Raw genomic sequence first — 27425 nt, 5'->3', positions numbered from 1 at the left:
GATATTGAAATAAAAATACTTCACGAATTTTACACAATAAATTTATTTAATTTTTACTCTCTACGTTACGAAGATTTTGTTTTCGCGGTCAAGGAGATTGGGATCATTTTATCGTGAAAAACCCCTAAAGAAGTTTTATTTAAATTTTAAATATTGGCGTTAACATAATAAATCATTATTACTTTGTTAGTTATGAATTGGCAGTTCGTGCCATTCAAGTTGGCATTAAGTTTTAGTACCTCACTAATTATCTCTGTAACAGTTTTATGTTTTATTTGATTGCACATAAAATGAACTAACCACGAATATATAATATAATTACAATGAATAAGTTTTTACATAATAATTATCTAAAACTAAGGTGGTTTGGGCATTTGGAGAGGATGGATTATGATTCTGACAAAGAAGACATATAAGGTGAATATGGATTGAAGAGTTGGTAGAGGTCGACCGCACCGAACATTCGATTGTCAGATATCTAACATTCTTAGTAAAGGCCAGGTCAAAAGTACCCTAAATCGGCGGAAATGCATGAAAAGATTTATGAAGGTGTAGGGAAGCGCGAGAAGTATGCCAGAATTGTACAAAGTGGCAATCCACAGTCTCAGCCTACCCCTATGGGATAGATCCTAAAACAAATTTGTTAATCTCAATTCCCGTTTGTGCCGGGCAGTGAGTACGCTAAGAGCTGTAATCAACATACCTTTCTACCATCGTCAACGTAAACTCAAAAAATACCAGTCGCCAGAATAATATCAATCTGCTAAATTGGATATGATCAGGTTAATGACAAATCATAACTAAGAAACAAATGTCCATGCCTGGTTTTTCTCTATGATTACCATCAGCCTCGAGAAACTTCTGTCAGCCAGTCGAAGAACTTATTTCACGTCATGAATCTTTATCTCCGAATGGGGTGTGTGTGCTTTTTGCTATGTTTACTGTGTCCCATGACGTGAAAGAGGGCGAGCCTTTGAATACAAATGTCATACTCCAGGCTGATACTGAGCATAAAACCAATACTACTTTATTCGACTCTAGATTCGAACACAAAACCTCAGAGCAGCGTGTACCGCGCCTTTGATGCTCTCTTACGTGACTTATACAATCTATTTTATTTTTGAAAGTGTGAGCGTATTTTGAGGAACACCCCGACGGCGTAATTGTAATATATGACGTATACTTAATTACTCTAGCAAAAGTAGCAGACATACAAGAGAAATCCTTGAAATAATTTGCATTTTCTCTCTTAACACCTGTCATGATCAGTCGCGTCGTGATATTCTCATTTATGTAGATGAAAGGTAATTGATACTAATTAATAATTAGTATGGTTAGCAAATGATCATGCGCATGTTTGCGCGCATTATTATCGATTTCGGCAATTATTGTGTAATTATGACGGCTGTGTTAGACGATCTGATTGGACTAATTATAAAAGTTCTATAATGTTACTGGCTATTAACTTCGGTTATTCGACAAATAAAAAAAATGTATACGAAGGAAAAAAATAATAATTTTATTTAAAATCTAGTTCCATTTTGCCCTTTAAATAATTCTTTAAATTTGAATTTAATTCGAATGTGTTCTATTCTAATGTTATCGTGATAGTATATCTGCAAACAAAGATAAAAATGTCAATGATGTCTGCATTAAATATTATTTCTCGAAACTAGTCCTTTGAATTCTATGAATTAAATAGTTTCAAAGTAATGCTTCATTTAAGCGAAGAATTGTTTGAATTAAGTAAACGACGAAGTTTAAAACAAGATTGTTGTGATATTTCTTTATTTAATTTGCGGGGTATTTTTTGAGGCAGTTTTGTGACGTCGTTGCAGCGGTATGGTATTTTCATACACAGCTAATGTAGAATCACATAATTACCAGTTATTGGGAGGATAGAGAATGATTTTTGTATTTGGTCGGCTTTTACATTTATGTGACGACTAGTATTATTCAAAAGTTGTGAAATATTCCCTAAACATATATAGGATAATAAGCATTATTTATTTATTTACCAAAATACAATACCGCATCTGTCTGTCCCTGGACAATATATACGGAAAACTCTTGCACGCGGACGAAGCGAGCGAAAGCTAGTTCCATACTATTGATGAAATCCCTCAAATAAATGGTATCCTCGTCTCAAAGAAAAATCACACACCCATCTTCGCACACCGTCTGCGCAACCCAAACGGCGCCAAGTAACAATATAAATAAACAATAGTATGTTTGTATCGTAATAACATCCGTGGTCACATGACTGTTATCAATGTATTTGTACGCGATACAGAGGTAAAAGGACATCACACTTTTCTCATTGTTGGTTTAACTAGTTTCCTGGTGTGGATTTGCTCGGATTTATGGAGATTTTTTGCAAGGTGTTTAAAAAGTAAGATGCGAGCGGGTCAAAGTACTTGCATCTGGTAAGAGTGATCCATTGCCAGTTGACATAATTATGCTGGCCTGTCCAAAACCAGTAAAGCGACTTACGTAGGCCATTATGGCTGGTTTTACACCTTGTGTACCTTCTCTCTGTCTCTCTCTGTAGGCGGTCCCTCATGACTGAGGACCGTGGTCATCATTGGATGTACTGCATTTAGAGCGGATTATTTGTCTCCACCGGTTTCTGTCCAAAGCATCTTCAACTAATTTGTGGAACTTGGTGGCAGACGAGTCTTTGTCGCTTAAGCCATAGCCTTTCAACCGTCGATATGACATATTAAATAATATCTAGTTACGTACAAACATAACATGCAGCGTTATCGTAGCATGAGGTCTCGAAGGGTGCTTGAACTAAATAGCGTCTATCTGCCTTGAGGAGTCCGTTATGTCGCACGCACTCCAATAATTCGGTCAAAGTGATAAACATCTTCATTGGAGACATAGTGACGCTTGCAAGGACCTTCGCACTGAGGTAGGTCTGCATGGTTAAGTGGTCAGTGTTTTTTATATACGTACAAGGCAATTAGATTTGGAAAGCGGAGTGAGGTCCAGATTGTGTCCACTGACGAGAGATGATTGACTCTCACCAGTCGACACAGTTATGCCGGACTGTTTGAGTAGTGGTTGTAATGTTACCAAGGAAGCGATCGTTCGTTCAGGGGTAGTGCATACATAGGCTTACCATAATTACGAAGAGCCAAACCGGGACGCAGAAGAGAAAGAGGCTCATTTTCATTTTGCTGCAGTCGGTATCACTCGTTCTCGCTCGCTTTTGTTTCGTCGTTGGCGCGGGTGGCACGGGCGGCGCGGCGGGGGAACGATTGGTTGGGGTGTCGGTGCTGTTCAAGTTTGACCGGGATGCCGGGACAGGGATCTCAAACCGGGACTATCCCGGTCAAACCGGGACGTATGGTAAGCCTATGCATACAGGCATTGTGAGATCCTGAGTTTGATTCTCAGGGTTTCTTACACGGCCTTATACTCGATGTTACATGAAAATTAAACGAATAAGTGTTGTTATAATTTCGACTGTAAATAATGTATTCTTGATTAAACCTTAAAATCAGATGATATCATTCGTGACCCGGACTCGTACCAAATATATGTCCAAAATATTTTTGTTGTTTTACCTCATAATATTTTTTGTCCGACGCGTTTCCTCACTACGAGTAAAGTGTTTGTCCCAAAGGCCTTTTTTGATATTCAAGGGCTTTCAAAAGGTCGATTTTGAGTGTTATTAAAATTATAAATAATTTGTTTGAAAACAAAATTTATAATGTCCTATACATCAAAGTGTAACATTTCTTGCAGAATGTCGATTGGCGGTAGGAATAAATTGCGGTGGTATCTACTCATCTAAACTGTCGCATAATAGATGTTTGCTACTAGTTACAAGTATCAATAATTACTGGGAATTATAATACTTAACGTCTTATGTCAGTGACGAGCGTATTGGAGTACTTTTGTTTCAAAGTTATGTATGGTGTTGCTGTTTATGGTTTATGTCGTTTCGCTAACCATAAAAAGACGCCACGCTCGTCTCACATTAGTTTTCTTAACTCCTTCTCCATATAAACTTGAACTGTACCAAATTTCATGCTCCTCCGTCCGTCTTAATTTCGTTAAAAGGGGCACAAAGTTGTTGCTTCTAACTAACATATTATATATAATATTATATATAATATGTTAGTTAATGTTGAAAATGTTGCTTAAGTCATTTACCCTTTCATCCGTCGAAATACATTAACCCTTGAAGCGTGCATCAATGTTATATCAGCCTTTGCATGCAGTGTCTCACGGCCGCAGCCCACGTGGTTCGCCGTCTGCAGATTGCGTTTATCATCCTACATTAATAAGACAGCCTAGCGTTAAGGCGGTTAATGCGTTTGACGGCTGATCGGTTGGTTTGATGGCCTTTATGTTAGTGACAGGTCAAGGGTATATTCTGAAGGGAATGCTGGTAGGATATTTGTATCCGCACGGATAGAGATCGTACCAAGTCAAACTTGCCATAGTGGCCCACGTAAGCCGTGTTCCAGGTTCCGCCCGTGTACCATTTCTAGTCGATCGATACGCCATTCGTATTACACACTATGTCATATAATATGGAGTATTTATAAAACTCTATAAAAAGAGAAATATTTTAGTAAATTAGTACTTCAGTGACATGCTGCCTAATATTATAAGGAGTCGATGTGATCTAAAAAGGTGCTAGAAGTATTGTAAACAAGAGAATCGTACACAAGCACGATAATACATTAAGCAAGTAGTAACAGCTATCCCCAAAGGCAATAAGGAAGCGGTGCGTCAGCGACCTCGCCCTCCACGCACGGGAAGACGCTGCTGGCGTGCGCACGCGCCGTAATGACAGCGCGAACACGCGATTTTATCTCGCAGGGTTGACATCGTTTACCAGTAATATGATAGGAAAGAAAAGCAGGATGAACAAAAAAATACGCTATTTTTCATAAGATATATTGTGTTAGTAAGTTTGTTTGCCCTGTCTTCCTGTTCGATTGTTTTTCGATTCGAAGATTTTGGTTATGGATCGTTAATTGATTACGGCCGTATTTCAAGACGATTTAATTGATGGGGAAAATATTGGCTTCTAATTATTGAACAGTTTCGATATAAACTATACAGTATAAAATATTATATGGGTAAAATAGAATAAACTGAGCAAAGAAGACCTTAGCAACAAATCGGTACAAAACATAAATAAGTCTTTAGTATTGTCGAGATAAAAAGGATAATCAAGTTAACTGACGACCCTATTCAAGGCTGCTATGCTTAAGAATGAAGATCATAATGGTGGAAATACAAATGGTACTGCGATGAATGATTCCGACTTTGTTGATACCTTTTACAAGTTTTCTCTAAAAGTGTTATAAATACGAAAGTAAAGAACTGTGAAGATGTAATTATATATAATAATTTATTTGTTAATAGGGTCGATTCCTATATTTGATTTTGTACTTTATTTCATATATAACAGAAACAAAATACAAAACAGAAATTCTGCTGTGAAATCAGCATCTAAATTGATTGAAAAATAAAGCAGTTATTCATATTTGTAATATTGTTGTGAGCAAAAGTGGGGGCATGATGGAGTTATCGCGCTATTGCTTTCTTACGCACGCAGCTTTATGGTCGCCAACAACCGGTGACGTCACAGTTTGCAATTACTGTTATTAGAAAGCTACTCCTTTCAACAAATTTCAAAAGACTTATAACTTATTTTTATTGCATGGATGTTGATAATACTTGTTTCGTTAGTTTTCAAATGCCCTTTACTATGATAGATTTATAACTTCAGACAAATTAATAGGTTAAAGTGTCAAGAATTTACCAAAGATCTACTTAACATAATTAAAGAACCGGATGTGTTTATGTCAACAGAGCATGAAATATATACGGAAACAGGAGACGGCGCTGATTAAAATAATGACGCTGTTATTGTTTTAATTACTTCTATTATTTAATTACGAGAACCTAACAAGATGATCTCTGATGACCGCAGATTACTTAATATACGTTATGGTGTTTAAAATATAGTTCTAACCATGTTGATTGTTATACTGTTTAACCTGATTCTTAAGAATTAAAATTCTAGATCTTTAGAATTTTAGGAGCAGGTAACAATGCTTTCTATATCCAAACTCTCTGAATGCTGATGAAATTCGCTGAGCAGTTCCCAGCTATATTTTATACCTAAACATTTTTACTTGAGCTTATGTTTTTTTCTAGTCAATTCACTATGTCTAAGGGCCGATATATGGCTGAGCGCAGCGCAGAGTATTTTTCACTGCCAAACTATTATCGACATTGTCTTCATTGAAATAATATTCAAAATCCACTAACGCAATGTAATGCATTATTGTTGTATATACGCCGGCCCTAACATAACAGTTAACTTCTGCCGGTTTCATTTGCCTAAATTACAATTTAAGTCCGTCAACCGTTGTATCCCTCGTAGCTAACAGAAGGAAAGGCACAGTTACGGTTCATTCTCTTGGCGCCGGCATATCACATTCCCAGTTGGTATAACTTTACAAAATTAAATATTGTAACTTTGCCCGCACTTCCTTCGGCACGCCTCATTTACTTCATCAGACGGTATTTCCTCCACTCCCACGGCATCGCTATCCCGTGACTGGACGCACAATTGTATAATGAGCACATTATACAGGTGTTGCAATGGACTAAGGAAGTGGAAGGATATCTGAGAAACTGGGTCGAGGGAGTCGCGTTACCGTTAAGGTCTTGTATTTGTTTTTTTTTTTTATAAAGAGGTTGTGTTACTGCCCGAATGGAATCGGTATCTTTTTTTTTTATTACTGGCCAGTTTTGATTTTATGTAAAACTACTGGTTAAGAGATGCCAACACGTCAGATGTATAGCACACACACTCGCGTCTTTTTTTTCTTGAAAGAGTACGCAAAGGCGTAGCTGGTGCACTCACTTTCCGCCGTATGTATTTCGTTCCATGATGTGATGGAGGGCGAGCCTATCGCCATGTCGGGCATAAATTCCAGACTGTCAGCTGATACTGAGTAGAAAACCCAATATCACTGCCCGGCTCGAGGGTCGAACCCGGGACCTCAGTACTGCAGTCGTACCGTAATACTACGCCACCGAGGCAGTCATAAAATATTATAACGACACATTCGTTGTACTATTTTATAATAGAATATTTTAAAAAATCCTTTTAACAATGTCTTCCATCGAGATGCAGTTTCTCGGCCACCTACATCATTAGATTCAACAATTTACCACATTACACAGATTACAGCGACCGCACAAGTACATGTGACATAAACCACAACAAAACAAGTAGCGCACGCGCACGAACGCCGCTAATTCTATAAACACATAGTTAACCGCAGAAATCAATTCGGAAAATTGCACCCATCTTTTTCTATTACGTCAAATCGGCTTGTTTATTTGCTAGCGATTGTCAATGGATTAGCTCGCATGGAATTTTGAGGGTGAGTGAAGTCTACCAATCCGCACTAGGCCAGCGTGGTGGACTAAGGCCTAATCCCTCTCAGTAGTAGAGGAGGCCCGTGCCCAGCAGTAGGACAGTATATAATACAGGGCTGATATTATTATATTATTATACTAGCTTCCGCCCGCAGCTTCGCCCGCGTGGATTTCGGACTTCAAAAATGGAGCCGGTCGCGAACGTTCGAGAATGTTCGTTTTACGAAGCTACTCGCTAGGTGATTCGCTAACCTCTAGGTGCCAAGCAAGCCGCCTGCCTGTGCGTTCGCGACCTTATATATATACAAAAACAATCCTTATAGCATGATTCAGTATTCACGCATGGTGGCTTATTATTAGCGTATTTAATGTATAACTTTGGTGTTTCTATACCGATTTCTATGATTCTTTTTTATGGAATATTTAATAATGTTAACTTTTTTAATTAGGGATGACTGAGAGTGTTATAAACGTAAGATTAGACAAATATAATGAGAAAGCTTCGAACTGCTAAGCTATCGGGAGTTACACGTGTTATTGTGAGTCAACCATAAAAGATAGACATATGCTGTCGTGGGATATTTTTACATAATTTTAAGGAGAACATTTCCGTCATACATGATTTCTGTGGAGCTGTAACCATTAAGGTTGCACACGCGACGGAAGCTTAAAAAATGGAGTAACTTCTCCCGTTCTCCCAACATTTCCCTTCACTGCTCTGCTCCTATTAATTGTAGCGTGATGAAAAGTATACTATAACCAGCACAGGAGTATGACAAATAATTGTACCAAGTTTCGTTAAAATCCGTCGAGTAGTTTTTGTTTCTATAACGGTTATACAGACAGACAGACAGACAAAAATTTTACTAATTGCATTTTTAGCATCAGTATCGATCCCTAATCACCCCCTGATAGTTATTTTTGAAATATATTTCATGTACAGAATTGACCTCTCTACATATTTATTATAAGTATAGATATAGATAGATATAGATTATGCTCGCACGGAATTTTGAGGGTGTGTGATGTCTACCAATCCGCACTAGGCCAGCGTGGTGGACTAAGGCCTTATCACTCTTCGTAGTAGAGGAGGCCCGTGCCAGCAGTGGGACAGTATATGCAGAGCTTATATTATTTTTTATTATTATTATGCTCGCATGAATCTTATACCAAAATTAAGTCTGTTTGTTCGTCCATCCATCCATCCATATAAAAAAAATCTCACTACCAGGTAATTGTAATTTTATTAACACAAAACTAACAAGTTTAAGTATTATGAGTTTTTAATGATTCTAATTATTTTGTGTAAAATTTTGTCGTCGAAATACAATAGGTGATACGGTGGTAATATATGATACTGTTTGTTTGTGCTTAATGATTACATTTTGGAATGACTGACAAAATAACATTTAATAAATTGTATTTCCTGTTATTTTGTACCCGTTAATTTTATGTACGACTAAGATTGCCTGTGACTATTTCATTTCTAAGTATTCTAATAAAATAAACGTCTGAAATAAAAAAAATATATATATTATTTGCGTCCGCTAAAATAACTTCCATAACGGATGAGCCGTTCAGAATAAAATTTCATAGGCAGAGAGCACGGGTTTAAGAGCGACACTATCTCACCTATTAACATAACAGCAAAGTCACCGCATACCAGTTTTCTCTAAGACTGTCATACCCTCAGGATTGCACTAGCACATAGCATTGTACACAGAACTTTACAAGGTATCCTTACCTCATTTAAGCATGTTATATTTACATTCGTATTACTTGCAAAATACATATAGTAAGTGAGCTCTATTCCGTGTACTGTGGCGTATCCGTCTTCTAGCATTTACAAGCGTTCTATTAAAATAAAATTAAAAAAATAAAAATTCTTTATTCATCACGTAGGCGAACATGGTTGCACTTATGATAAGTCAAGGTACATGAAAATATTTAATTATTACTTAATTAAATTAGCTTAAATAAAAAAAGACAATTTATATTGAAAATAAAATAAATGAAAAATATACTTAGTAAACAAAGAAGCCAGCTCGGGCTGGCAGGGAAGAAGAAATAAAATGATGTATATATGTATTTTTGAATAAGCAATAAGGGAGAAACGCGTCGCGATCCTCACCGGTGAGGACAATAAAAGCCCTAACCTAGCTAACCTACCAGCCTTTCACTAACTACCTTAGCGATGACTACCCGAAGAAGAAAGGCAGAAAAAAACTTCCTATTCGAAGGACAGCTTTGATAGCCGAAAGTAAGAGTCAAAAATATCCTATTTACCTATACGCATCGATATATATGTACTACGTACTAGATTTGGCGTTCCGAACATTCATTGTGTTCAACTGAATTGAACTGCAATCCATTCAAACTAACTTTAGTATGGTCAATATTGACAGCTTGTGGTCATGTACGGATTGGCGCTCATAGTGTAAAAACTCAAGTCTAAGTGTAAACCTGGATTTAAATAAAAATATTAGTCAAATAAGTACAACTAGCCTAGTTGGGTGTAGAACGGACTGCCGAGACGAAGTTCTCTAAAGGAATGTTGAGGGTCTGTGAAGTCTAACAATCCGCACTAGGCCAGCGTGGTGGACTAAGGCCTAATCCCTCTCAGTAGTAGAGGAGGCCCGTGCCCAGCAGTGGGCAAGTATATAATACAGGGCTGATATTATTAAGTACAATTATTTGTAGTTCAAGTGAATAAATAGGTTATAACAGTGACGTTTTGGTTGCTATTTTAGTTCAAATTTTAAACAAATAGTTTATATGGACGTTCGTGTCTATAGATACGTCAATGCCTATACGGCTTTGAAAGCTGTCCTTTAATTAAAACGTCCGTAATTGCAAACAGACGGATTTGCCCCGTAGACGGAATAGGGTGTTCTGACTATAATGGAAACTAAGTCGTGACTATGAAAATATGTATTACAATTCATGTGTGTAATTACAATAATGCCCCTTTGTGGGTAGGCAGCGAGCGAGTCGTGACTGCTTCGTTTATTGCTAACGTATTTACAATATTCATTATTGTTATGTAAGTCATACGTAATACAAATAAGCATTGGATAAAAGTGGTTTAAGGTGATATGAAGGTTTTTACTATAGGTAAGAAAATAGATACATCTAACATGAAGTAGGCTGACCCATTTTGAAGGTCTTGTGAAGTTCAAATGAAATTTTATTTTTCTTTACTAGGTGGAGACTCTCTTCTTGGATATGTTTTGTCTACCATATTTAACTGGAATACGTTCAATGGCATCTGCATTTCCTTTAAAATTATTCAAACATCTTCTTTATTTTTAAAATTGCCCTACTGCTTCATTTGTGACTTCTTCAATAACCCACATATCTTTTGAAATATCTGCTTTTTTATTATGCATCAGATGTTCTTATGTTTATTTTGTACCTTTCAACTAACTAGTCCGTCCTTCTACTCCGGCCTGGTCTAGTTTTAATTTTTTATCGTCAACAAAAATATTGAATGTAATACTTCGCTTTACAATGGCATTACCTTTATGTTACCGCACTCCGCTAAATATTTCATTTAGCAAGTCTACAATGTCGTCGGGTTTTGTTGGGCCTGTCTCTGAGGTCACGATGTCTCACTGCTGAGGAAAACTGAAAATCCTTGTTCATATCCTCATCCTTGAAGTCTGTAATATTTTCTTAATATAGCATTTTGAGGGAATTAAAATTGCATTATTTATCTTTTTAGTGTAGAACGCAAAGCCCGATGATCTAAGGATTCGATTTTATAATAAAATGAATTTTAGACTTACATCCTCATGTGATTTTGTTTGAGCTATGGAGGCTTTATTTTAATAATTTCGTCCACAATGAGGGCTAATTTTTTTACCCTTAGTACAACTCCACCATATTAGGTAATTGACACCGCATACTTTTTTAACCTCTAACCGTCTTTATTTTGAAGAGTTACACTGAAACGATTAAAATTTCTGATACCATAAATTTACAGCCCACCCTCTACTCCAAGTGACATCTGGAGAACTAAAATTTATTTGCCTCTTGGGATTTCTGATTTCCACAAATTTCTAGCAGATATAATAATGATGCACTCGTTTGTAAGATCGCGCTGTACAATTGTCGCTTCCACTTATTCTCATTTAAGGCTGATTAACGTGAAATTATATCAGGAATTACATTATGGGGGTGGAAACGGTGCTTTTGTGTTATAACCATGCCATAAGATGTCTTTGGAAAAATAAGGCGTAAAACTAAGTTAATTGTGTCTAATTTCAAATATGACATCAACTGCTCTTTAGTTCCGATGATTAATTTAATTTTTCTGGCCTATAATCAGCAGTGGACTTCCAAGACTGGAGAAGAACAGCCTTAGATACTATCAATACCTATATATATTTCAACCCAACCCAACATAAAGAAATTATATATTAGTCAGTATGATTTTTTAATTGTAACAATTTAATTTATTTATTTTAATTTCGTTATTTTTAATCTTCACAGATATATTAATAATTTAAGAAACATTATTTTTTGTTATACATAATTTTGCATACAGTCTTCACCTATAACTGCAATGGCACTTAGCTTGTCAATAATATTATAATTTTACTATTGTTACATATGTATTGGTGTAAATTGTGTTGGTGATCAATATATAAAAATAAATAATAAAAATAATAATTATAAATATCACCACTCCAGCTTACTTACCACATCTTGGCACCATATGCCAGGAATCATAAACGTTTACCATACATAAATACTAAAACAAATACATCAATTAACAGGAGCGGACGTAACCGACTCTAATTAAAAAACCAGAAACGATAAGACAATACAGCTTTGAACTAAATCTAATAATAAACATGTCGCATCAAAAAGAATTAATGGAACAATTAGGTGCACGCGAATACGTGGGCGTTGATTATTTTTAGACCAACACGTTGTTGATGATGCTGACGAGTCATTGGCTTGCGTGAATCAAGGTTTCGGAATTGGTACAGCTGGTACCTTGTGAGCTGTAGTGGTTTGATCTTAGAATTTGGGGTCAGCTGATGTATCCAGTAAGTTGCATTTCTAGTAATTGTTAGGGTGGAGAGTATGCTGTGTCATCAACACAACATCTCTTGTTATATTTTGACAATATCGTACTTTGTGTCAATTTAGTCACTTATCACTCCCTCTACTCCTTCTGCGTGTTATAGTTTTTGACTGCTTTGCACTTATCAGATCCAAATAGTCTCCTGTCACTCTGTAGCGTATGACTGCCGCTCGAAACTTCAGACTGTTCATAAATTTGGAGGTACTTAAAATCCTTAAAGATATCAAATAGTTTCATGATTGATTTCATCGTAGGAAGTGTTTAAGACTGACGTAGACTATCCTGCCGAACTAACAAGAGAAGTAAAAGTTCTCATAAACTATCTTCTGAAAAAACGTATCAGTTTAAAGATTAACATGGTATGGCATGGTATGAAATTTAGTAAGAATCATTATTATAGATTATAATTCTTATAGAATACAAATTTTTCATAGAAGAGTTAATTTTCAAGAACATTTCAATATTCATAATTTATAAACTAGAGCAATAACTGTTAATGGTGTAATTTTTACACTAATCCTTGCAAATAATGAAGGCAATTCAAACAATTTTAATCTTTATGTTTAGTTAGCGACCATCGCTTGCGCAGAAGGCTTAAACTCTACACATATAACATCGTCTTAAATCTTTGTCAACACGATAATTGTGTTAAATAGGTTTTTTTTGCGGAAGGACGCGCAATTGCCGCTTTTTGTGTGTTTAATTTACCGTGTTCGTTTTGTTTGTATGTGTTGTTTAGAATATGAGTCTTGTCCAGGATTTTTTTTATACGTGCTTGGGAAAGTCACCCTACCGCACCTCATGATAAGTGGAGTGGGGTCCAATAGAATGTCAACTAACGAACGATGATTACCCCTCGGTAGTCGACACAGTTATGCCGGCCTGCTGATCCCGGAACGCGACACACTTTCATTTGAGATTTGTAAAGTCTATGGTGGATTTCCATTTAATGCCACGGGTAGAACTTGTAAACCAGAATGCAGTAGGGGTGATAACCTAATTAAGGCGATTTTTTTGAGTTACCTAGTCTAAAAACCAATGCCTGGGTTAAAAGTATTTACATTTAGTCGGTGCCATTTATTGCTATCACATTCTTAGTGCTTATTACCTCACGTCATCTATAACACATATTGTGACGTAAGTAAGTTCCAAGGAACTCCACTAGCACTTCTGTTTTCTACGAAATCTGTAGCCATATTATATACAATTTTAACTTGACATAAACATGACGAGGTGGCCGAGAGGTTAAGGCGTTGGACTGCTAATCCAATGTGCTCTGCACGCGTGGGTTCGAATCCCATCCTCGTCGGAGACTTTTTAAAATTTTGATCGACAAATATTTTAATATGGTTAAAGCCGAACGTTTCTGGTTTTAAAATTTTCTAGTATTCTCTAGTTTAATGGAGACATCAAAGTTAATATCACATAGTTTGTTTGTAATTTGTGGAATTATTTAACCGTTTTTTTACAACTAAATGACGAGACGAGCAAGACGACTGATTGTTAAACATCGAAATATAACTAGGTTCCTGATTTCATCGCGGATTTTTATTATAGTTTTCTCCCGACTTTTCGAAGACTGCTACTTTCATAGTCACAGGGAAACTGAGGTGTTGGTCATCTGAAAAGTCAAAGTTATAATATCTATCTACATTTTACATTCTACAATTATACAAAATTCTATAGATTTTTTTAAACAAAATAGATTTTTTGGCGACACTCCCGCCTAGGTATATTAGTAAACCATGCAAAACAGCGTAGTACTACTATGCTGCATTTGTCATCCCGAGACGTACGCTATTGAGTCTCATAATATAATCACATTGGGTACAATGTCCTTCAAACCGGAACACTACAGTTAATCCACGATGCTTGACTGTAGAAATAGACATAACGGGGGTACCTACCCAGACACTCTTTCATATAAGACCTGCCACCTAGAAGTCACTTTACGTCTATGAAACAAAGGTACACGGTCGAGCTGGTGTGTTGATGTGAAGACTGTCAGCAACCCTACTCTACGAGTAAAAGAAGACGTTTCCATACATTTCTAGTGTCTTCTGGTTTAATGAAGACGTCCTACCATCGTCTATTGTGACTCATAAAATTGGTTTTATGGCCATTTTATTCTTGTACACGTTTGATATGAAAATATTATTATACTGATGAATATTAATTAGCGACCCGCCCAACTTCGCACGCACATGCAGAGCATATATCGCTACCTACATATCTGTGTATATTTGGTTTCAACAGGCCGGCATAATTGTGTCGACTGTCGGGGGGTAATCATCTCTCGTCAGTCGACATTCTATTGGACCCCACTCCACTTACCATCAGATTCAGTGGAGTCACTTTGCCGTGCCCTAAAAAAAATATATCGCAGACCATATATGCCTACATTTTTTCTAGCGTACAGTACATTCATGAATTATACAAGTAAACTTTCCTCTTGAATCACTCCGTCCCTTGGCAAAAGCCGTATGGAAGTCCGTTTGATAGTTTTTTGAATTTATAGTGTTCAAAAAGACATAGCGGGGATTTTTTTTAATGTAAGGAATTTAGTAGAGCCATGAAGGATAACTTCATGGAAACGTCACTAGTTGACAATACTGACCTTTTTACTCGACAACTTTGGTCACTTACCAGTCGACAGAATTATGCCCGCCTGTACAAAATCGGGTATACACGTTGTTGATCCTGGAACGCGACATATGTACGTGTGTTCTTACGGTTTTACATCTTGTATACGATAGCTGCTCATCTTCTTCTTCAGGTGCCTCTCCATTACTGAAGGTTGGCAGTCAGTTCCCTGCACCTTTCCTTGTCCATAGCTAGCCGGCACAGTTCTTCTACTATTTTTATTCCAGTCCACTCCCGTATATTGCGCAGCCACGCCTTCCTCATACTTCCTTTACTTCTTTTTCCTGATATTTTTCCCATAATTATGGTTCTCAGCTGATGGTACTTATCATGTCTCAGGATATGGCCTGGGTATGGAACTTTAGGCTGCTTGAATACTCGCTCTGAGCGAATACAAATATCCTTCCAACAGCAAATTGCTCATAAAAAGTCCGCTCACTTAATAACCCGATAGCATCCCAATGAAATAGCCAGCTCATACTAAGATCATATTACAAGATACAAGGGGAGTCTTACGACATTACCCGCAAATAGATCAATTAAAAACATACGACGTAGGACGCGATATTTATTAACGACACTAAATACAGACTTTAATAACTGTAGACAGGTATGTGTATCATAAACTCACGACTGTGTGCCAAGAAAGGTAAGCAGATGCGCAGGTGTATCCACTATTTGTTTTGTATTTCCGTTCTATGCTTTGAACGATAGCAAGCCTTTTGCCTTGCACGATAGTTATGGAAAACGAACTATTAGATGTATTTTGATTATTAGAGCCTGTTCCCGGAGAAAGTCAATTCGATAAGAATTCTGATATAAAACATTACCTTCCAGAAATCGAATAGAACATAAAAAATATAATTTAGACCTTAGTTAACCAACTTTAACATACAAGTCACCAGTTATAACAGACGGAAGTAAACTGCCACTTAACTAAGGAGGCGGTAAACACTGCTTAACATTTTTCGTATTGAGCCCTGTCTGCCAACGACGCGTACAATTACTGTGTCAGTGAACCCGCAAGCAGACTCGTGTAGGCTGGACTGTATGCAACGCTAGGTTTCGCCTGCGGTTTTTTGTATACAGGTTCATTTTGGCATTGTATTGTAATTGATGTCTACTGGTGGTAGGTGTCCCATATGTGAGAGTCCGCCTTTGTAGAGTTCTAGGTAGAGGAGCTAGGTATCGGAACGCACTGCTGCCTTTTTATTTTTTTTTCATGGGGAAATCCCTTTGTATCCCTACCTACTAACTATAAGCAGGGCATGCCCGACTTTTACCGGCTAAAAACCCCATGTTGGTCTCCATGTGCACTTTGGTGAAGCTCTGGGACCTCAAAATGAACACGCCAGAGCAACGCACTGCTGCCTAGCGGCAGAAATACGCAAAGCCCGACGACGAAGCATCGACCTTGTTCCCATCCCGTTAGATACAGAACTAATCTCAACCATTATCTCGTAAAATCTAATTAAACCTAACGGTATTTACAATTTTCCAATTTTATTATCATCGCCAAACATCACGAGTTAATCTGATAGCTTTAGCAAACACGACGGATTCAAGGGTATCCGAACTATCGGATATTTCAGTTACATATCCGCTTTCTTAAAGATGAGATTGGAGGATGGATATAGAAGAGATAATAGAGAAAGGGAATAGGGTTGTGGTATGTGATGTGGTAAAGAACAGTGGACCTTATGTTACAATGTAGACTAGATTAATATTATGCTGCAAAAATACAGTGGACCTGATGTAAAGTGCAGTGAATACTGGTGAAATTAAAGCTGAATTTCCATTGTGCAAATACTTGCAGGTGTATTCCCACTTGCGTATTCTAAACTGCTTGCATCGGGCTTGCAGCTTTGCTTGTTTAAGTTTCCACTACACCGGCTGCGTGCACTTTACATACAGTCCACTTGAGAGATGGTAATCCAAGATACTAAACCATATCCAAAACCGGATCGATCGCGAATTCAATCAAAAAAGTGGTTAATTTGTAGCATTGTGTTATGGTTGGTTTATTTTCGGAATCGACGTATAATGAATTGGAGAACGTAGCTTCTTTGAGTGCTAGAATTTGCTATCTGGATGTACCCCAGTTGACTTCAAAATGCGACGCCTGAGCCATTATGGCGAATTGTTACCCTATTATTCCCATTAGGAAAGAAAGAAAAACATTCATTACCCTATTGTTCAGACTAGGAAAGTCAGAAAAGCTTTCGTGTCCAGTGTACAGGAACACACAAAAAGAGATGATGTAGGAAATAAATAAATATTCAGGAGAGAGGTAGGGTCATACTGCCAGTGTACAGGAACACACAAAAACGTATAATCTAGGAAATTAATAAATATCCCGGGGAGAGGCAGGATGACACTGCTAGAAAGACGATGATGATAATACTATATCTTCTGTTCTCAGATGTATGGTCGCTACCAACGCGACCTCAGTGAAGCAGCCAGGGAAGAAGCGAGAAGACTGCGCAGACTGCGGAAGAAGCGGCGGAAAGACGATAAGCTAAGGCAGAAGGAGCTAGAAGCAACAGGGAAGCCGAGACCCAGGGGAAAATTCTTCAAAGTTTTTGGTGAGTGTGTATGTAAGACTTGTAAAATAAAGTGGGATTAGTCAATATTGAGTCATAAAGAGTATTTGCAATAGTTTAATGTTAGTATTATAAAATTTGTTACTTGTTTTCGTTGCTTGAATATATTGACGTAACTAAAATAGAGTATTTTAACTGAATATGTTTAATGAACATCGGCACCAATTTCTACGCTCTAACAGCTACGAAACCTTCATAATTTTGCTCCAAGAGAGCTCCCGAATGAAAAGTAATCACACCTCCCATGAACTTGTTTAGAAAAAATACTTAGTAAGCGTAAGTTTGTTGTATGGAGGAAGAATGCTTATTGCTAGTCTCTCTCCATTCATCCCTACAAAAAAAATACTCTAATGAAGTTACAACTTACAACCCTATATTCACTCGCATAAAGTATAAACCCTTTTTTTTACAAGCGTGTCCACAAAAAATAAACAATGATGTGAAGTATGTGACAGGTTACATATGGCGGCACACGTTCGCGCGGCTCGGCGAGGACTGGATCTTCCTCGCTCTCCTGGGCATCATCATGGCCATCCTCAACTTCGCCATGGACAGGGGAATCGCTGTCTGCAACAACGGTAAGTCTCACAGCCAGTATTAATACATCAATCTTGTTCTTCACATTCCGTATCAACCGTTAGTGTCTTACAGCTAAAATCAAAGACACTGATCGACAACTTCATAAATTATATCCTATCAATAAAAATTGTTCAATACAAATTACCATAGAAACTATACATATAAATGTGCATTAACATGCTATACAAATGTACCTTAGGTGCACTACCGTTTTCTCGTTTTAAATGTGTATCCATTAAGGATAATAAATCTAGATTCTAGAATTACGTAAATACCCGTATTCTATTGCTTCTTGTAAAGGGTATAATTTTCTTTCACGCAAACATTAATTATGGACCGGTATGTATGATGTCTTGTTAGTGGTATTACATAATATTTATCAATATAAGTTTCCCGTTTAAGATATTGTACATTTTAATGTGTTTATTAAAAAAGTCCCTTTACCAGTAAAAGATTTTTAAAAAATCGCAATCGTTTCTTACCTAATTTGAAAATTGTACTTAAAACTTGAAAGAGTCGATACACTAGCCATTTTTTGTTTACCTTATAAGTAAAAATTTGTTTTATGGAAAACATTCATCGCGTTGTTAAGTCTATTTTATGCGCATGCGCAAGCGTATTATGGGCATTAGGCACGCAGATGATGCATACATTTCTTTTCCTTTCCATTACTACTACCGGATTATTATCTATACATCTATTATACATATATCTATATATTGTAGATTTATTATTTCTGTAAATTAGTGATAAAAAATACTTTAAAGACGCAAGGAAGAACACAATGCACCAAGTAAGTATCGATGGTTGAAAAGCTAATTGACTTTAACGACATTTTTCTTCTAAAAAATTTAACTAGGTTAAAAAAGCATAGAAAAAAGTGCTGATTTTTGATATGCATGTAACTTAGTGTCGCTTAAGACAATTACCCTTAAACGGTCGATACATACATACATATTTTTTTTATTTATCTATTTACAGTATTATTATTTACTTACAATATTTGCTAGTGGCACCCAAACTAAGCTACGCTTGTATCTTGGGCTGCCACAATAAGAGTTACATATAAGTATTTAGCCGCAAGCAGAAAACAATGCAATTTTTAGTACTTAACTATGAGCTAAGTAATAATAAGTAATAATAATTAAATTGTAGAAATTAGGTGAGCAAACAAATCTAAGGATACACTGGAACAAGTTTAAAGCATAACATGATCAGTATTAAGTTTCTGTACCAAGAGTTTATGTGTATGAGGTAATTGTTATGTATCATCTCTTGAAATTGCCTTCTCGACGTTCCAGCTCGCATGTGGATGTACCAGGACCTGGCGACTTCCACGTTCAGCCAGTACGTGGCGTGGGTCTCGCTGCCTGTATGTCTGATACTCTTCGCGGCTGGCTTCGTGCACATCGTCGCCGCGCAGAGCATTGGTGAGGATTGTTCATGTGTTATATTTGACATTTTAGGTGTTTTGGATTAATAAGGGTAAGTTGTAGAATGTGGTATGATGAGGATCTGAGTTCGATTTCCTAGCCATACAAAATTTTAAAGTGGGCCCTCTAGCTGCAAGAGGGTCCACTTTAATAACTATTTAGGCTAGAGTCTAGCCTATCACGGGACTGAATTTTTCGGCAAACCGTTTGGGCAGTATTCGATGAAACAAAAATCTAACTAATGTACCTATATAATAATATTGAATCTTTATTATTATATAGGTATATTATTTAGGTTATTATATAGGTTCCATATTATCTGTTTTGAAACTTTATTACAAGACTAGCTTCCGCCCGCAGCTACGCCCGCGTGGATTTCGGACTTCAAAAATGGAGGAGGTGCTCAATTTGTCGGGATGTTTTTTTAATGTATGGTGGTATGCAGATGGTCCGATTGTCCGGTCAGGGTCTGATGATGGGATCCTGGTGAAATCGAAGAAAGCATATAGCATGATTCAGTATTCACGCGTGATGGCTTATTATTAGCGTACTTCATGTATAACTTTGGTGTTTCTATACCGATTTCTATGATTCTTTTTTATGGAATATTTAATAATGTTAACTTTTTTAATTAGGGATGACTGAGAGCAGCCCCGGATCTTGAATTTTTTGAAGGCGGGGCAAAATCTGGATAATGCTGCCCCTAACCACCTATATTTTTACTTTTATCATCATCATCATCATTTCGCGCTCCGCGGGAAATAATTTATGTGTATTATATACTGATCTAGCTTTTGCCCGCGGCTCCGCCCGCGTTATAAAGTTTTTCGGGTTAAAGTTTTCCGTTATAAAAGTCACGCTATATATTTTCCCGGAAGCCTGTGTTCTTCCCAGGGTCTCAAACTGTCTCCATACCAAATTTTATTCTAATACGTTGGGTAGTTTTTGAGTTTAATACGTTCAGGCAGACAAATTCAGCGGGGGACTTTGTTTTATAATAAATTTTTGTATAACTTTTTAAGAGGAACAATCCCGTCATACGTCATTGTTGCATAACTTTAACCGTTTACGCAGCGCACGCAACAGAAGCTCTCAAAAATAATATATTTTCCCCGTTTTTGCAACATGTTGAAACTGTTACTGCTCTGCTCCTATTGGTCGTAGCGTGATGATATAAAGCCTATAGCACTCCAGGAACAAAGGGCTATCCAACATAAAAATATTTTTTCAGTTCGAACCGATAGTTCCTGAGATTAGCCATTACTGAACCGCTCCTATCGGGTATAGCGTGATGATATACAGCACTCCACAAACAAAGGACTATCCAACACAAAAAGATTTTTTCAGTTTGAACCAGTAGTTCCTGAGATTAGAGCGTTCAAACAACCAAACAAACTCTTCAGCTTTATATAATAGTATTGTGGGATCTACCCACATAACCACATATCGCTGTTAAGCATGCGAACTGGCTACAGTGGGTGCAATCTCACACCGCGTACATGGAGCGCAAAATGTCTGTCCAATCGAACAAACCAAGACGGTACGTGGCGTGCTCACCGGCATTGGACCTGAGGTGCATTCAGCCATCGGCGCGCTGAGGCGCACATATTTATAGTGTGCGAGCGGGCGCGCTATAGGTTCGTGCGAGAGAGATGGACTGCTGCCCGCGCGCACTCATTGGTTGTGTCAACCTTACTGGCGTTAAGCAATTGATATAAATATAGGGCACCTGTATCAATAAATCATTCATTATTAATCCGAGCTTCGAGTTTCATTCGTCTCCAACAATTACCATATTCATTCTGTGTCCCTACATTTGGTGACCCCGACGTGATGGAGAAGACCGAAGCAAACCAGGAAACGAAGCTCGAACTCGACGTGGCAGCTGTCTCCATACAGTCCAGACTTCTACCTTTCTGGCGAGAAATTCCTCGGGCATGGTTCGTGCAATTTGAAGCCGTTGTGGACCCGCTGAAGACTTCGGATGATCAAAAATATCGCTACGTGCTGCAACAGCTACAGGCAACGGACCTCCAGCACCTCACAGATATTCTTTACAATCCACCCGCAACTGACAAATATAATACTTTGAAGACTCGTTTGTTAGCTGCGTACGAAGACTCTGATGTCAGAAACTTCCAAAAACTCACCAGCGGCTTAGAGTTGGGTGATCAAAAACCCTCTCAGCTGCTGCGCAAGATGCGAGAGCTTGGTAGAGGGATGATTACGGATGGCGGACTGCGTATTGAATGGATGAAGCATCTACCCGCCCAAGTACGCGTTGTGCTCTCAGTTAACACCGAGTCGTCGCTGGAGACACTGGCGGCCATGGCTGACAAGATGGTAGAGTACTCAGAACCCGCCACAGCAAAGATTGAAGCGGTATCGGGAGAAACAAGCGACCCGGGGGTACCCACACAGTTGGAAATATTGGCAAAACAAATTGAAAGGCTGACCTTGGAGGTTGCTGAACTGCGTGGACGGTCAATGCAGCGTTACTCACGCAAGAGACGCCCTGATCGTTCTCATTCGAGACCTCGACAACGCAGTAAGTCGTCTACCAAACCTGGCGACCCGACATGGGAGTGCCGGTGTCACTATCGTTTTGGTGATAAGGCAAGGCGCTGCGAATCGCCGTGCTGCAGAAGACAGAAGCCGTTAAACTAGAACAGACATCGAATGTGGCGGGCGTCGATGTCCCCAATACCACAAACCGCCTATGTGTCTACGATCGCGACACGCGAGAACGTTTCCTCGTTGACACTGGCGCCGAAATATCAGTGTTAGCGGCCACTCCTGGCAGAAAAATCAAGAGATCAAGTGACTACAGACTATACGCAGCGAATAATACCCCCATCAGAACATACGGAGAGAAGACGCTCAGGCTCAATCTAGGCCTTCGTCGTAATCTGTCGTGGACATTCGTTATCGCCGATGTCAAAACCTCTATCCTGGGAGCAGACTTTCTCCGTCACTACAAGTTGCTAATCGATCTTCATCGAAAAAAACTGATCGACAAGGTCACAGAATTAGCAATCGACGCCTTTGAAGTGAAAACATTCGAGGGAACAATACACATCATTAACCATGACCAAGCATACCACGACATCCTGATCAAACATGATGGTAACTGGTAAAACATGATGTCGTTCACCACATAGAAACTTCAAGCCCCCCGCTCTTCGCCCAGCCCCGCCCCCTTCCTCCTGACAAGTATAAGGTGGCAAAGGAAGAATTCAACAAGATGCTAGAGATGGGTATCTGCACACCCTCCAAGAGTCCGTGGGCGAGCCCTCTGCACGTCGTAAAGAAGAAGGATGGAGGTCTACGTGTATGCGGCGACTATCGAAGATTGAACGCTGTCACCCTGCCCGACCGCTACCCGATACCTCGCATACAAGATTTTACATATCAATTGCACAATATGAAAATATTTTCTAAACTAGACATAAGGATGGCATATTATTGGATCCCGATTGCCAAGGAAGATTCCCAGAAAACGGCGATAACCACACCGTTTGGCTTGTTTGAATTCAAATGTATGACGTTCGGATTACGCAATGCCAGCCAAACATTTCAAAGGTTTATGCACGAGGTTCTACGAGGCATAGACAATTGTTTTTGTTTTGTCGACGATATTTTATTATATTCGATGGACGAAGAGAGCCACAAAAATCTATTACGGCGAGTCCTAGAACGCCTCGATAAATATGGTATCACTATAAAAGTCGAAAAATGCGAGTTTGGAAAAGAAAGAATCAATTTTCTTGGCTACAACGTGTCTGCTGATGGCATACAACCCACTGATGAACGTGTCAAGGCCATATCCAGCTACCCAAAACCAAAAACAGTCGCCGAGTTACGCCGTTTCCTGGGCATGATCAATTTTTATCGTAGCTGTTTGCCACATCAAGCGGAGCTGCAAACTGAGCTTAACAAATATTTGCAAGATAGGAAACGCAACGACAAGTCACCGATAGAGTGGAACGCAGAAGCTAATGAAGCTTTCGAAAAGTGCCGACAAAGCATTTTGAAAGCCACGACTTTGGCGCACCCAGTCATCGGTGCCCCACTGGCAATAATGACAGACGCCTCTGACTGCAGCCTTGGTGCCGTATTGCAACAAAAGGTGGGCGATGTGTGGAAACCACTCGCATATTTTTCCAAGACGATGAGCCCAACACAGCGTCGCTACAGTGTCTATGATCGCGAATTACTGGCTATTTACACTGCGGTGAAACACTTTCGACGACTTATAGAAGGCTGCGAAGTGACCGTATTCACTGACCATAAACCGTTAGCTTATGCACTCAAACGTCCTGCAAGCAGTACCGACACGCCAAAGAGAGAGAGGCAGTTGCACTTTATCAGCCAATTTTGTGGAAACATAGAATATGTGCGCGGCGACGAAAATGCGGTGGCCGACGCATTGTCTCGCATCGAAGAATTACAATGTCCTTCCCCCCATCGATTACGAAAAGCTATCTCTCGATCAACGCGGCGATCCTGAACTAGAGCAACTTGAAAAGCAAGCCAATTTGAACTTCAGTGACGTCACCGAACAAGGAAACAACCGACCAATCAGATGCGAGATGTCCACTGGCAAACCTCGACCATATCTGCCGCCAATATATCGTTTTGCTGCATTCAGAGCGCAACACGATTTGTGTCACCAGGTATCAGAGCCACACGGAAGCAGATCAGTACGAAATTCTTTTGGCCAAACATGAACAAAGACATCAGCAACTGGGCCAGAGCATGCCTTGACTGTCAGCGAGCCAAGATACACCGCCATGTAACCACACCTTTAGGCGAATTTCCGCCTTCTAAGCGTTTCGAACACATACATGTCGATATTGTGGGACCACTGCGATTGTCTAATAATTGTCGCTACTGTCTTACTATCATCGATCGTTGCACCAGGTGGCCGGAGGCAATTCCACTAGTTGACATCACGGCGGAAAACGTAACGAAAGCTATATACAACAACTGGATTACAAGATTTGGATGCCCGTCACGCATATCAACCGATCAAGGCCGGCAATTCGAGTCGCAACTTTTCAACTCACTGATGAAGAAGTTTGGCATCTCACGCATCCGCACTACAGCCTATCATCCACAATCCAATGGCCTTATCGAAAGATGGCATCGAACCTTGAAAGCAGCACTAATGGCCCGCGGTAACTCCGTTCAGTGGACGGATGAATTGCCTACAGTGCTTTTGGGATTACGCACCGCACTCCGCCCCAACGGAAAATTTAGCCCGGCAATGATGACATACGGAACAACACTCCGTTTACCGTCTGATTTCATCATCCCGACGGCTAAGTTAAGTCATGAGGAAAATGACTACATTCGTCGGCTTATGGACACCATGGCATCGCTCAAGTCTACATCTTGCTCTAACAGTACTGGACGAGAGCCGTTCGTGCACAAAGACCTGGCAACGTGCACACATGTTTTCGTGCGAAACGATCAAGTCGTTCCTCCGCTGACTCCGCCCTACGACGGCCCTTACGAAGTTATCAAGCGTTACGACAAATACTTTAAGATCAAGTTACCGCTTCGTTCAGCTGTGATATCGCTAGACAGGCTTAAGCCAGCCTACATCTGCACTGAAACGATCGAGGAGACAGCCGACCTTAGTTTTCGACAGTCTAACCAGCCCTACGTCACCAGATCCGGGAGAGTGGTAAAACCAAATGTACGCTTCGCTTGAGGGGGGAGTGATGTGGGATCTACCCACATAACCACATATCGCTGTTAAGCATGCGAACTGGCTACAGTGGGTGCAATCTCACACCGCGTACATGGAGCGCAAAATGTCTGTCCAATCGAACAAACCAAGACGGTACGTGGCGTGCTCACCGGCATCGGACCTGAGGTGCATTCAGCCATCGGCGCGCTGAGGCGCACATATTTATAGTGTGCGAGCGGGCGCGCTATAGGTTCGTGCGAGAGAGATGGACTGCTGCCCGCGCGCACTCATTGGTTGTGTCAACCTTACTGGCGTTAAGCAATTGATATAAATATAGGGCACCTGTATCAATAAATCATTCATTATTAATCCGAGCTTCGAGTTTCATTCGTCTCCAACAATTACCATATTCATTCTGTGTCCCTACAGTATAGATGTCGCAGTAGTCAAAGTTGCGTTAATGATGTGTATTCGTCTGCCAAGTTTGAATTTTCCGCCCTCTAAATTCGCCGCCCGGGGCACGGGCCCTGGCTTGCCCCCCTCACCCCTCCCCCCCAGATCCGGGGCTGACTGAGAGTGTTATAAACGTAAGAGTAGACAAATATAATGAGAAAGCTTCGAACTGCTATGCTATCGGGAGCTACACGTGTTATTGTGAGTACACCATAAAAGATAGACATATGCTGTCGTGGGATATTTTTTATATAATTTTAAGGCGAACATTTCCGTCATACATGATTTCTGTGTAGCTTTAACCATTAAGGTTGCACAAGCGGCGGAAACTTAAAAAATGGAGTAACTTCTCCCGTTTTCCCAACATTTCCTTCACTGCTCTGCTCCTATTAATTGTAGCGTGATGAAAAGTATACTATAACCAGCACAGGAGTATGACAAATAATTGTACCAAGTTTCGTTAAAATCCGTCGAGTAGTTTTTGTTTCTATAACGGTTATACAGACAGGCAGACAGACAGACAGACAAAAATTTTACTAATTGCATTTTTGGCATCAGTATCGATCCCTAATCACTCCCTGATAGTTATTTTGGAAATATATTTCATGTACAGAATTGACCTCTCTACAGATGTATTATAAGTATAGATATAGATAGATAAAAAAAACATTTCCGTCGAGAAATGTTTTGACATAATATTAATTTCTATACACTGTGTGTACCGTATAGAGTGTAACTGTGTGTGGTTATAGTAATTATAGTGTTAGAATCAAGATAACATCTTAATACCTCTTAGTTGATGGTATTATTCACAATTACAGAACATTTATGAGTGTGTGTATGATTGCGTGTGTGTGCGTCTCCCCCCTTCCCTGTTTGTATTTATCTGTGCGTGTGTGTGCTAGTAAATACCAGAATCATGCAACTCACGCCATTTTATAGCTCTATAACTTACATCAATACGTTGATCTAATACTAAACAGCGTTTTCCTTTTATTGTTAATTTTCCTTTAATATAACCGACTTGGAAAATAGAGCATATTGAACGTTTACATATTTATTTATTGTTAAAGGTGATATGCTATATCTGAGCTTAAAATACATTTGTGTTATCATTTGAAAGATTGTTTCCAAATAATTAAATTACACTTTTGGTTATATTTAAGATTGTTGCCATTTCATTCTGGGCATTGTGAGGCTTAAAGCCTTATGTTGTATGGAGTTATGCGCAGCCAAATAGTCTGCAGTAGGTACTTTGTACTTATAGAATTACATAGCATTTACCATCAGTATGTTTTGTGAACTGCATGAAGGAAAATGATATTAAATTATTTTAAATCCATAAAATATTATTTGGATTGGATATTTTTTTTCTAATACCAATTCGGCAATTGTTATCAGAGAAGAACAAACAAGAAACTCTAGTGTAGCTCATTTCAAAAGTGTTCAAGGTTGATTATAATCTTTTATACTTAAGGCGATACCTCAAGGTC

General features: G+C 38.9%; 1 protein-coding gene and 1 non-coding gene across 5 annotated transcripts in view; both read left to right on the top strand.

Annotated features, from left to right (window-relative positions):
- Positions 1-27425, top strand: part of LOC115442286 (chloride channel protein 2) — an 87548-nt gene that overhangs the window by 37881 nt on the left and 22242 nt on the right. For all 4 annotated transcript variants that reach the window (XM_030167292.2, XM_037439794.1, XM_037439796.1 and 1 more), the window contains 3 exons: positions 17589-17751; positions 18225-18347; positions 19650-19778. In XM_030167292.2, coding sequence (XP_030023152.1) covers positions 17589-17751; positions 18225-18347; positions 19650-19778 — 415 coding nt within the window. The remainder of the gene's footprint in view (positions 1-17588; positions 17752-18224; positions 18348-19649; positions 19779-27425) is intronic.
- On the top strand, positions 13751-13832 carry Trnas-gcu. The gene has a single exon. It is a non-coding gene; the product is annotated as a tRNA-Ser (tRNA).

Source organism: Manduca sexta, chromosome 3, assembly GCF_014839805.1.
Source record: "Manduca sexta isolate Smith_Timp_Sample1 chromosome 3, JHU_Msex_v1.0, whole genome shotgun sequence".
Lineage (NCBI taxonomy): Eukaryota > Metazoa > Arthropoda > Insecta > Lepidoptera > Sphingidae > Manduca > Manduca sexta.
The sequence above is the reverse complement of the archived record's forward strand: the minus strand, read 5'-3'. Positions and strand labels throughout refer to the sequence as shown.